Source organism: Nicotiana attenuata, unplaced genomic scaffold (genome assembly GCF_001879085.1).
Source record: "Nicotiana attenuata strain UT unplaced genomic scaffold, NIATTr2, whole genome shotgun sequence".
Lineage (NCBI taxonomy): Eukaryota > Viridiplantae > Streptophyta > Magnoliopsida > Solanales > Solanaceae > Nicotiana > Nicotiana attenuata.
In genome coordinates this window covers 468,987-482,732 of record NW_017670315.1, presented here as the reverse complement: position 1 = coordinate 482,732, position 13,746 = coordinate 468,987, and the positions used below count along the sequence as shown (strand labels likewise).

The following is a 13,746-nucleotide window of genomic DNA, read 5'->3' as shown; positions in this document are numbered from 1 at the left end:
AGTTAGATGTTGTAACAGGATTGATCATAGTTGTGGTAGTTGGATGTTGTAAGAGGATTGATTATAGTTGTGGCAGTTAGATGTTGTAACAGGATCGGTTATAGCTGCGGTAGTTAGATGTTGGGACAAGTGTGGTTATAGATGTTTCTCCCTTGCCGGGACGTAATTACTCATGCTATCGAATCCCTTGTCGGGATAGTGTGGACCTTATTGATCCCTTGTCGGGACTTTCGTTATAATTGTAAATATTATGCACGGATCGGGTTGCACGCCGCAATAATATTATACATGGATCGGGTTGCACGACGCAACAATATTATATATATGGATCGGGTTGCACGCCGCAACAATATTATATATGGATCGGGTTGCACGCCGCAACAATATTATGTATGGATCGGGTTGCACGCCGCAACAGTGTTATACACGGATCGGGTTGCACGCCGCAACAAAGATATTATGAAATGGGAGCGGATGGTACGCCTACCACAAGATATTATGAAATGGGAGCGGGTGGTACGCCTACCACGAGTTACGAGAAATGGGATCGGGTTGCACGCCTGCAATAAGATGAGCTGAACATGAAAATTGTCTTTATTTCTTAATTCCGTGTTAGAGGCTAGACTGTGGATTCCTCTTCTATTATTCCTGATACTCTATTTATATCTGTTACCCCTGAAGTATGTTCCCTCCCCCAGTTTTAATTGTTTATTTCTGTTGCCTCTTCGTTGTATTGTATATGTATATCTACACAGGTTTATTTGGAGTCTGGTACTAGCCTCGTCACTACCTCGCCGGGGTTAGGCCAGACATTTACCAGCACATGGGGTCGGTTGTGCTGATACTACACTCTGTGCTCTTTTGCATAGATCCAGGTGTTGGGCAGCAGCTGCAATAGCACGGGAGTTAGCCTTCAGTCCCGCGAGACACCGAGGTAGCCTTGCAGGCGTCCGCAGGCCCGGCGTCTCTTCTATCTTTATTCCAGTCTGTTAGCTCATGTATTTCGAGACAAACAGTTATACTTTCTTTCATACGGTTATATTTAGCACTCTTAGTTGTTCGTGAGTATTGTGACACCAGTCTTGGGTAGAGGCTTTTGTTGAATCTTCCGCATTTCTATTCAGTTTTCTATAATATTAAGACTTCCGCTTATTATTTAATTTTGTTGCTTTTGTATTATTGCCGATAATTGTTAAAAGGGATTATGTTATTAATGCAAAAGTAATTAAATTTGGCTTGCCTAGCTCTGATTAGTAGATGCCATCACGACTCCCGAGGGTGGAAAATCCGGGTCGTGACACGCCCTCTCTTCCGCAGGTGCGGTCTCGCTTCTGCGGCGGGATGACCGCATCTGCGGTCCCAGCACTCCTAGCTGGATCGCATCTGCGACCTCGTGGCCGCTTCTGCGGTGCCACACCTGCGGCCAAAACCTCGCAGGTGCGGTTACACCAGAAGCCCAGCTGCTTCAGCCCTTTTTCAAACTCCATTTTAAATCCGTTAATCACCCGGAATCCACCCGAAGCCCCCGGGACCTCGTCCAATCACACCAACCAGTCCCATAGCATAACGCGGACCTGCTCGAGGCCTCAAATCACATCAAACAACGCTAAAATCACAATTCACACCCCCATTTCAAACTTGATGAACTTTAGAACGCCGAATTTCTTCATTCGATGCCGAAACCTATCAAATCACCTCCGATTGACTTCAAATTTTGCACACAAGTTATATTCAACATTACGGACCTACTCCAACTTCCGGAATCGGTATCCGACACCGATATCAAAAAGTCCAATTCCGATCAAACTTCTCAAAAACCTTCAAATTTCTAACTTTAGCCAAATGACTCCAAAATGACCTACGGACCTCCAAATTCACTTCCGATCGCGCTCCCAATTCCAGAATCACCATTCGGAGCTATTCCCAGACTTGAAATCCCAAACGAACATCGATAACACTGAAAGGCACTTTAACCCAAACTTATGAAATTTTTCCAAATATGCTAACTTCCACAATAGGCGCCGAAACGCTCGCGGGTCATCCGAAACCCGATCCGGATATACGCCCAAGTCCAAAATCATCATATGAACTTGCTGGAACCTTTAAATCCCGATTCCGAGGTCGTTTACTCAAAAATCCAGTCTTAGACAATCCTGCCAACTTAAAGCTTTCGAAATGAGAATTTTCTTTCCAAATAAATTCCAAACTTCCCGATATTCAATTTCGACCATGTGTACAAATCATAATACCTGAAGTGAAGCTTGTTTCACCAAAGAAATAATATTTTGGATAAAACTAGAATTTGAGATGAAAAATCGGGTTACTGATAATCAAGAGACCAAAATAATAATAGGCTTTCTGAGAATAATAATAAAGCAGTAAATAAAATTTTTTTATTCAGTATGATGTAAATGATGTCCTTTTCCCAATACAACTTCCTCCTTTTATAGTTGATTCTAGGTAAAGGAATAAAAGCTAAGCTTTAATGAGACAATTATGGACAATAAATGACATTAAATGAGCCGTTACACAATCATTCCTATTAAATACCAATTTTCTAACGTATCAGGTATTTAATACTGAATTTGAACTCCTTTTTGTCTTCAGATTCATGTCTTCAATGCCTTTCGACCCACTGGCCTTAAATGACTTCGAATTGGTACGAGACTCGTGTCTAAACTGCTTCTCGTGCCTATTTCACTTCTTCTTCCCGTACCTGTCGTTTCCCGTACCTTTTTCCCAATTGTTACGCTTTGACCACTTGTCCAGTCCACGTGTCACGCCACGTCATCTTCAATATAAATTCAACTTTTTTCCCAATACAGATAGTCTCCACTTTCTATTTATTTATCAATTAAATAATTGGGAAGTGGACCTTCGTAAAAAAGGAATTTTTGCCATAATCAATGCGTATGACAATATTGTCGTCTCAATTGTCTTTTCCATTTAATGTTTTGTCCATGCGTCACCTTTTGATTGATTCTGCCATTTTGCACCCTTTTTCAAAGCTTCGTTAATCCCACTATTCACGAAGTGATAGTTGCCTTTATTATAGGCTTTCCATCATTACTCTTCTAAGTTTGACGGTTGCCATCATATACATACTTAACCTTTTCTTCCTTTGTCCTCTTCTCCATAAATCTTTAGCAAACGTTTTTCTTCCTTACTTTTGCTCTCCTTCGATTCATCTTTGCTCAACAATGGCGTCTCCAAACCCTAACCCTAAAAGAGTTCCGATTTTAGACAAATTCCCCAATGCTCCTGTTAGACATAGAAGAGACAGAGGAGGCAGACTTCGTACAGGGTTAGAATCTACTCGAGGCGGCTCTTCTGGTTCTTCTTCTAGGAGTTCTATTCTGAAAACTCCTTCTTCTAAAGGTAAAGAAATTCCTGATTCTTCTAGAGAACCTTTAGTTGATGAAATCGTACCAAATGATTTATCTTTTGTAAGTGATAGACAATCTCTTCAAAAGCAAGTTGCTGGTTTAGAAAAAACTGATACTTATCCTACATTAGTGACCGAACTTACAATCCCTACCATCAGAGGAGATTGTAACTGGAAAAATAGTCTTCGAATGTCAATTCCTTCCATAAATCAAAGAATTTCTTCTTTTAGGATTAGGTACTCTTTTGTTTATACTTACCCTTTTACTTTGGGTTTTAATCCCCCAATTGACCCAATCATCCTCGATTTTTGTCGTTTCTTTAATATTTGTTTGGCCCAAGTTGGTCCTTTAATATGGAGAGCAGTGGCTTGTTTGAGATATCTTTCTACCAAAGCCACTGTTGATTTCACCTTTTCTCACCTTATCCATTTATACCATCCTAATTTAATACGTCATGGAGTTTTTACCTTAACTGCGAGAAGCAAGAAGGTTTTGGTAAGCACAGAAGATGACAATGACCGTGGATGGTATGCCCGTTACGTTGCTGTNTCTCTCTCTCTCTCTCTCTCTCTCTCTCTCTCTCTCTCTCTCTCTCTCTCTCTCTCTCTCTCTCTCTCTCTCTCTCTCTCTCTCTGTGTATCGCACCTCAAACAAAATTCTATGCCTATTTTAGCTATCATAACAAATTTAACAGTTTCTGAACTCTTCAAAAAGAGGGGTTTCAGCTAATTACAGTTTCATGACTTATGAAGCAAATGGTTAGTTCAAGTTAAATTTCAAAATAACTTTTGCCCAATATGGTACGTCAATTCTTTAAATTTGCAAAAAAAAGAGAGAATAAACCTGACACAAAGGCATTTTTTCACTTCAAAATATTGCAAGAAAGAAACCATAACTATCAGACATCACACTCAAAGAACAGGCCAACAACATCCTCATTGCTGCACTGAAGCTTTAACAGTCACTGTGACAAATTAATCATACAAGAACATATCAACATTGCACCCAAAGGACTACAAGTAACAACCCCAGCTTCCTGTTTCAGCTTGCCAGTTGCGTAAATAAATATGAGGAACAAAATTTTAGGGAATTCAGTTATTGCTCTCTTAAGTACCATTTTTATGATACAACAAGCAGGAAAATAACTATAGTTCCAACTGAATGCTAGATATCTATAACTATATTTCCAACTGAATGGTAGATATCTCATGCAAGAATGATATATCAACAATTCACAGTTACAAAACATTTGTTACAAACAAAGACACAGGTTCTTTAAGCTGCAATTACTAATAGCATGTACTGTAATAATGTGAAAACTTTTACAGCATCCCGACACCTTTGCTGAAATACTAGATGCGGGTTTGGACAATTAGGAGATAAGAGCATTCTCCTCCAATAAAAGACATCAGAATAATTGTTATAATAGAGACAATCATAGTGATAACACTAGTAGAACAAATATACAGTATTAGAAACACAAACAGCAACGAAGATAATAAGAAAGAGAATTGTAATAGTTTGTTAGTGGATTGGCATTCCATTGGGGTTAAGTAAGAAATGTTCAAGTTCCTGAAAAAGGTGCACAGCTATCCTGAACAGCAAGCAATATGTAACGACTTGGACCAACTAAAATGATCCAAGAGTGACCCAAGGGTGTGGCCTAGTGGTCAATGAAGTGGGTGAGAACCATGAGGCCTCAGGCTCAAATCCCAGCGGAGGCAAAAACACTAGGTGATTTCTTCCCATCTGTCTAACCTTTGGTGGACAGAGTTACATGGTACCTGTTGTTCATGGGAGGTGGCATGTATCCCATGGAATTAGTCGAGGTGCGTGCAAGCTGGCCCGGACACCACGGTTATCAAAAAAATGATCCAAGAGTGCAAAAAAGTTCTGAGCAGCAAGCAAATGTAATGGCTTGGACCAACTTAAATCATCCAAAAGCAGTATTGACCTCATAAAGATTCTTTAGTTTTTATGGAGAATAAAATGAAATGGACATTTTTGACATTTTTCTACCAGCACTTGATGTCGCCATGAATGACAATGTTACTAGGTAAAACGGATAAGAGCAGAAGTTCATTCGCAAATCACCACATTTCTCCCAGTAGGCAAAATCAAACTAATGTACTACTAAGTTAAGACCAGTAACAGAAATATTGTGGACTAGTACTTCGTTTGATGGATATCTTACACAATCCTGAAGACACTAATGCAACTCAGCCCAGGCTTACACTAGTAACAGATACTCCAAATTCCACGACTTCGAAAACTTAAAAAGCTTTCAGCATCAAGCAGCATTAGCATAAGAATGTTTTGCTACTTATAGTGACTAAGGTATAGGGTATGGATATATTTCTTCGCGGTGTGTTTTTTTATTCTAGCATCGATAAACTATCTTATTCAAGTCACTTGCAAGTTAAAAATTAACAGAAAACATCAACATCATAAAGACCAAATTACACTCTGCTATAGACCTGGTAGAAGCACAATATACAAGATTCCGGTTCTGCAAAACTCCATCCACTTGAAGACAATCAACCTGCAGGATGCAGAATGAATTTCCATTAGACTGTCACTACAAAGAACAACTTGTTCATACTCCAACTGATAACAAATCTGACCCCTTTTAGAAGCCTCAACCTCTAAAGCATTGAATACCCTCGAGCAGTATTCATCACAAAAATTAGTAGACACCGGGGATTGGGGAGTAGAAGTAAGCCAGAACCAAGCTTCTATGAACCAAGCAAAATGAGAACTATAGAAAACCAGATGCTAGTCTAACACAAGCAAATTGCAAGAGGGCATAGGTGGAAATACATTTGGCTGAGGATGAGTAATTGCATCACCCCCACCCCAAATTAGTGTTGCCAAAGGTGAGAACTTTAGAAAGTACCTAAGGTTTACTGGAGCTTTAAATGCATAGAGCATTAAAGTGCACGTTTACATGAATATATGCATGAATTAATTTAAATAAAAATATATACATATATATGTAATGCAAGAAAAAAGGAAACTGCATACAACTATATGGACAAAGAAATTGATAAAACTACAATTAAGCAAGAGATATGAAATAAAAATCATGGCATGTAAGTTCGAAAACCATCTATTCATTTCATCCATAGTATTCAATGTGCGATCCAAACTCATTATTTGGCATCGCCTTGTCAAAACAGGCCCTGGACGATGCATATGTCTTAGTATCTCGGTGCCTAAACCGAAGCGCCACTTAAGCGAGGCGAAGTGTCCATCCTCTCCTGAGTGTGTAGTTTTTGATCTCTTTATATGGTCTTGGACAGTCCTCACTGCTTGAACTAGCTTTTGGGGTTGAGTTGGGCCCAATATCCACTTTCTTCACATTCAGAGAAATTTCTTTCTAAAAAAAATGGCATTATATGACTAACTATTTATAACAGTATTATAGTTATTTATTTTATCAAAAATAAAGGTTACAACTTATAGATTTATAACTTCAATTACTCTTGACTCATTATAATTCGACCCACTAATATTTCTAATTGCAAGAGATGCAATATATCAGTTCACAATTGCATACTTCCTAAAGTAGAACTATCTAATCACAATGATACCTATTGATTAATATCATATTTGCATTCTCAAACGTATCAAAGAAATCCATTAAACTAGCTATATAAGGGTGAGCAAATGGGTAGGGCAAGCCAAGAACCTACTTCAACAACCAAAATGGTATATCAACATTTGGTCCCACAAGTAATAAGTTACAGTCTGGGTCCAAAAGTATTAGAAACAGTGCTAATAGGTAGGATCTAGCCACCTAGATCATCAAAGCTAGAACTGACAAACTGATCGGCGAAAAAAATCCTACTTTTTAGACCCAGAAATCTGGTAGAAATTCTTAGGGAGTAATTAGGAAAAGAAATACTGACCTAAAATCTGTATAGTGAATGGAACAACAACAGATTGATTCTTAAGTATTTAATACTAAATTTACACAGGATACTTTAAAAAAATCTACTTCTGCCCGTTTGGGTAGCTGAATTTAAGTAGCTTTTAAGCATCAAATGCTCAAAACCACCTTTTTAAGAGCTAGAGTTGAATTTATAAATAAGTAGTTATGTGTCTGCATAGAAGTACTGAAGTTGGAAAGTTGCAGTTGATGTGTTTGATAGAAAAATGCTGAAACAGTTAAAATGACTGAAATGCCTTAGAGCAGTTAACACAAAAAAACTTATCTTGCAGCATATTTCATTCTAAAATAATTCAAAAAAATAAAAAATTAGCTTACGTCTTAATTTTAATTATAAATTAATTGGATCTAATTATTTTAATAAATGTAAACTAGTTATTTAAATTAAATAGAATACTAATTACTAATAATTTGACCAAAGCGGAAGCCGTAATAACGTGAAACCTATTGAACAAAATAATATGAATCATGAAGCGGCAACCACCTATTTTTACACTGCACAGTGGCAAGGCAACTTTGGAGCTTGTTTTTTACCTGTTTGAATTGTCTTTTCTTATGCCTAACACTACAAAGGAACTGCTGACTCGTTGGGGCAATCAGGACATGAAATCCACTGAGAAGTTTGTGGAACATGGTGCCAGCTTGTGTTTGTTGGGTGTTGTGGGGTGAAAGGAATTCCAGGTGCTTCAATGGGAAGTAAGTCACTGTACACATGCTAAATACAAATTTCTACGGATTTTGCTTTTTTGATGCAACATACAAGAATTAAAGGATGATGCCGGCATGTTATAATTTATTAGTTCTCTCAATGTCTAGGGTTTAGAACAGTTGGGAACCTCTCTTTTTGTTTTATATAAGGGGTTCCCCGATTTTGTACATACACCTGCAAGCACCTTCTTAGTGCTCTGCTGTTATTTTAATAATACACTTACTTACCTTTTCAAAAAATAATATGAATCATGAAGTGATAGTCAAATCTTTTTCTCTTGAACTATCTGATCAAGCTATTTAAGAGGGAAATTATTTTTCCTTTTAAATGATTTAATATGTTAAAACCACCCCATAGTGAGTTTGAAGGGTTTTTATGTCCCATTGGAAAGGAAAAAAGTAAAATTTAAACGGAATTCTTCGAATTAGTGAAACTTAGATTCTTTAACCAACTTTTCAATCTCGTCATGGGTATGCCTGGGCAGGACTTTTACTGATTTGAGGGATGGTGGAGCAGTGTATGCAATGCAACATAGTATCGAAGAAGGGAAAAAACGAAATTAGTGTTAGGGTTTTTAGAGATGGGAAGGTAATTTGGGGATTATATAAGGGATAGTAAGGTAAATTACTGGGCCAAACCTAAATAGCTTTTAAGCTAAAAAGCCATAAGTTGGGAGTGACCAACTTATGACTTTTCCGTTGTTTTGGCTTTTAAGCACTTTAGGTGTTTGCCAAACACCAAAACAAATATCCTCCTATCTGGAGCACCTAAAATTCAGTTATCTACTCTTTGTTCACTCCTGATCGTAGTAATAAAGATTCATTGCATAATCAATGCAAATGGTAAACCAGTCAATAATTCCAGGTCTATCAAATATAAAGCTTCTTAAGCCTCACAATCTCAATAAAAGATTCAGCTAAAGATAAACAGCATACCTGCCATGAGTACAATTTCGAAATACCCTTTTTCATGTAAATGCTGCATATTTCAGTCGGTAGCCAATGGTTGAGATCTAAGTGATTCTTTATTGGTGCAATACTTGAAGGAGTGTTGTCTTTACTTGGTAAGGAATTAGCTGCAGAAATGTTAAGTTTCTCCGGAGGTGTCGTTGATGCCATTATATCGGTATCCTGGATAAGCACATCCTTGTTACCCTTAGAAACAGGACATTCTGGAGTCATGTTTTGTACTTCAAGGATATTGCCTTTTGCTTGAGCTGCCTTGCGAGGGCTGAAAACAGGAGAGCTGCTTAAACTTACATTATCTTGGGACCCAGTTTTTTTGCCACTAATAATCTGGATGTCTGTGTTATTTCTGAGAGATTGTACAACATCGAAATTTTTTTCGTCAGAGGCAAAATCAAAATGCTTAACAGGCATCGGGGACTTCTCTCCATCCAGATCCTTCCTCAACTTGCTCTGTGAACCAACAGCAGAAACAACGCCAGCATCAGAAACTGTCTCTATACAATCATTAAATATTTTGTTGGACTTATTGCCACACTCTCCATCTCCAAGACAATTGGAATTTATTATCTCGTTATGACTCTTCAAAGCGTCAGACTGTTGTGCTGTTTGAAAAGAAAATTTATCACTTCCAGCAAACAAACCATCAGCAACCTGAATTGCTTCATTCCAAAATGTTTCTCCGGGTGAAAATATGGAGCTACCACGACTTGACTTGGGAGTATCATCAACACGAAGCTTCGTAGATGTTGAACCGGGTGTCTCAGATTCAGTTGGCCCAATGACACGCACATTGGTACATTTTCTCAAGCTTATCTGAGCTTCCACTGATGTATTCCCCGCGGCTACCTAGCATAAGATGCAAATTCTCACTGAGGTTGTCAAAAAACCGGTGAATCAATATTGTGGTAGTATGAAAAAATATAACACCTACCCCAATAGAATTTAAAGCTGCATCGTCAGAATTGGTTTTTCTGTTTATATTAGACTCGTTTTCACTCGAGATGCAGCGGATTCTCTTTGCATGCTTATTATCCACATCAAGAATGGAAGGACTACCGCTTCTTTTACTAGCACCCTCACTCTGGGCTGAAGGTAAACTTGAACTAGCTGGCAGTTCACTGAATACACAAAAACATGGATTACTAAGCAAAACAACATTCAAACAAATCCAGCTCAGTAACCAAATTAGCCACTAAACCAATCACCACCGACAAATCAAGAACAAAAGGTATTACCTGCAATATAATGACAAGAAGTTGGTAGCAAACTGCTTAAGTTCTGAGTTTTTGGTAACCTGAGCAGTAACCAAGACATCTTCTCCATGACCTCTATTTTCAACAACACGTGAGTCAGGGGAAATAACAGACATCTCCTTTGAAGTTTTTGTTTCAAAAGTTGTTGAACGTGCTTTGACCACAGAAGTACCCTCTTTATTTTCATCTTTTAGATATGAACCAATCTCTAACGTCAGATTTCTCTTAACTGGTGTGCCTCTAGCTTTGCGCAAAGGTTTACTATCATCATCCTGAGAAGTCACTAAATACCCATCCAATGAACCTTTCGTGCTAGGAGACCCCTCAAGTGAAATCTTAACATCTTTCTTCGCTCTTGCGGGTTTCAGACTCGGTGATAAAGACTTCCTCTTCTTTTTCGAAGCAAAGAACTAATAATAACAATAGTCAACACAACAACCAACACCACAATTAACCAAATATTAGAAAATAATATCCAAAATCAATAAAGCAAGCTAATAAAGTAAAAGAGAAATAAAGGAAGATAAAATTGCCCCCATCATGGGGAAGTTATGCATGATAAATTTTTTAACCAAAACTACTACAACTGCTCAATTAAGAGAAATTTTCTACAGCTGCTTAATTGGCAATAATATACAGTTTTTTGACCTTCTCTTCTCTTTACTATACGGCAAAAAAAACACAACTAAATGTTTTCTAAATTCGAACCAATTAGCATTGTGGGGTTCTTATATCATAAAAAACTGTAATAATAGAAAAAACTAGGAGGTGATAGGCCACTCGTAAAGTTAAGGTGAGTAAATGGCTTGTCCAGACAAATTTAGGGAGCAATTTATATATTTTCCATTAGCTATAGATGTGGTGAGAGTATCACAGGGTGTGAATTCGATTGCCACTATGTTTTTCCTTCCCCCATCCCATGTAATGGAAATGAAAAGCTTATTAGATATGTGGAATTCCTAGGCACCTGCATCTGATGCCCAAAGCATTATATGGACCATATACTCAGTATGGTGAACATCAATTTTTCTTTTCTTTTTCTCTCTTCAACACTCCATTCTTATCGAGACAGGAAAAACCAACACACTATTGCTTGAAATTGCGATATCTCTATACCTATCCTCCGAAGACAACTACATCAAAGCAGGATAATAAAAGGAAAAGAGAAATAAAGGAAGATAAAACTGCCCCCATCATGTGGAAGTGATGCAAGATAGTTTTTTTATGCAAATCTACCACAGCTGCTCAAGCGGGAATCTTATAATATTACTAATTGTTACTCTAAATTAATCAATTGCTTTTCCGGAGACATTTCAAGTGAAATTTCAGCATCTTCCTTGACTCGTCTGAATTTCAAACTCAGAAATAGACAGTCAACACGTCATTATGAGAAAATGAAAACAAAAATATTCAAGAAACCCAAAGAATAACTAAAAAAGGCAAGAAAAAATCGCCCTATCGTGTGAAAATTGATGCAAGACAAGATATTCAGTAAGAAATTTCCTATAGCTGTTTAATTGGCAATAATATACAAGTTAAAAAACAGCACAATTATATGTTATCTAATTTCGAATCAATATCACTTTGGGGTTCCTATAATCATTAAAAAAGTGGAACAATAGAAAAAAACTAGGGTTTTTTAGGAGGAGAAACAGTGAAAGCGAAAAGGTACTAACTTGATCAATGCGTGCACGAGGGGTATCAGAATCCATGAGAAGAAGAAACCCGATAGCAGATTTGGTGAATGGGTTCAGAAAATTGTCTTGGCGTTCATGGGATTTTGAAATCAGAATTTATTGTTGTGGCAATGGAGCAGTGTCAAGAAGCCATTTGAATCTTTCAAGACCGCGCAATCTTGATGTTCAAATGTTGAGAATTGTTTTGCAATTATGCCCTTGTATTATAGAATATTCCGAATTTTATGCCCGCAAAATTGCTGCAATTATGTGTTTTGTCTCTCTCAAACTATACTAGTACGTTTTTTGATTGGAAACTAGTGAAAGGAAAAGAAAGGAAGAAAAACTATAAAATTTTCGTCTCCCTAGCTAGTTGCTTAGATGGGGTAAGAGAATGAGTGTTCTTGGTCCTACTAATTTATGGAATGTTTCACATGATTTTATTTCTCCTTAATTGATAAACAAAATAAAGAGGAAGATTTTCTCTCACAATTCTCCTCTATTTCTTTTATGTTACATCTTGTTTTGAGATGTTATAGGAAATCCCTCTTAAATGATGCTATTATATTTTGATGCTTTGAATTTTGTAGTCTTAGAAAAATTTATTGCTGATTTTGTCTTGCGCAAACAAACAATGTTACAAAAAATTTATTAATTTATATTCTGTTTCTCAATTTTTTCAGTTTGATTTAAGAAAAAATAATAAAGTGAATTATGCGATTAAATTAATAAACCTGATGAAGCTCGAGGATCAGATCAACTGGAGCTGGAAGAAGAAGAAGAAGAGCGAGAATGTTCTAGAATGAAGAACTCATTGGAGAGCACGTGAGCGGAGAAAATGATTGTGTATTCCACTATCAAAACTGAATACAAAGCATACAAGTCTTACATATATACACATCATATGACAGTTGTACTAACTACTCTAACATCCACCATTAACTCCTCTAACCACCAATCATAAAATTAGCTATAACTAACCTTCAGCTAACTACACTAATTCACGTGGCTGTCACGTGCCACTCATCTCCTTAATACTCCCTCTCAAGCTAGGTGGTGCAAATAGGTTAAGCACTCCTAGCTTGTTCATCAGGTACTCATGTTGTGGTCTTCCAAGTGCCTTGGTGAATAGATCTGCTTCTTGGTCTTTAGACATCACAAACTTGGTTTTGACAATCCCTTGTTGAATCCTCTCTCTAATGAAGTGCAAATCTATCTCTATGTGCTTTGTACGCTCGTGAAATATGGGGTTTGCACCAATTTGAATTGCTGTTTTGCTGTCACAATGCAATTCCACTGGCAACTCAACTTCAGCTCACAGCTCTCTGCAAAGTCCTGTTAACCATGATATTTCTGCAATTCCTGCTGCCATGCTCCTGTACTCTGCCTCTGCAGAACTTCTTGAGATTGTGCACTGTTTCTTGGACTTCCATGACACTAAAGAGTTTTCCAATTTCATCACATATCCTGTCACTGATCTCCTGGTAACAGGACATGATGCCCAATCAGCATCACAAAATGCTGTCAATTTAGATGACTGTGTGGAACTCATCAGCAGCCCCAACCCTGATGCTCCTTTAATATATCTCACAACCGTTATAGCAGCTTCTATGTGAGACTTCTTCGGACAGTGCATGAATTGGCTCAATACATGGACTGCATAGCATATATTTGGCCTAGTCATGGTAAGATACAATAATTTTCCCACTAATCTCTGATATGGCCCTGAGTCTACCAGCTCTTCATCATCTTTCAAGTTCAAATGTTGATCATATTCTACAGTAGTAAATCTCTGGTTGCAT

The 13,746-nt window shown here is 37.6% G+C and overlaps 1 protein-coding gene across 1 annotated transcript in view; it reads right to left on the bottom strand.

Moving 5' to 3' along the window:
* Positions 1-12,318, bottom strand: part of LOC109237719 (helicase and polymerase-containing protein TEBICHI) — a 53,264-nt gene extending 40,946 nt beyond the window's left edge. Inside the window, exons 1-5 of the mRNA XM_019404074.1 lie at positions 11,945-12,318; positions 10,251-10,678; positions 9,947-10,133; positions 8,983-9,861; positions 5,864-5,928 (exon numbers count right to left, since the gene is read on the bottom strand). Of these exons, the coding sequence (XP_019259619.1) occupies positions 5,864-5,928; positions 8,983-9,861; positions 9,947-10,133; positions 10,251-10,678; positions 11,945-11,980 (1,595 nt within the window). The 5' untranslated portion in view covers positions 11,981-12,318. The remainder of the gene's footprint in view (positions 1-5,863; positions 5,929-8,982; positions 9,862-9,946; positions 10,134-10,250; positions 10,679-11,944) is intronic.
* Between the last annotated feature and the right edge of the window lie 1,428 nt (positions 12,319-13,746).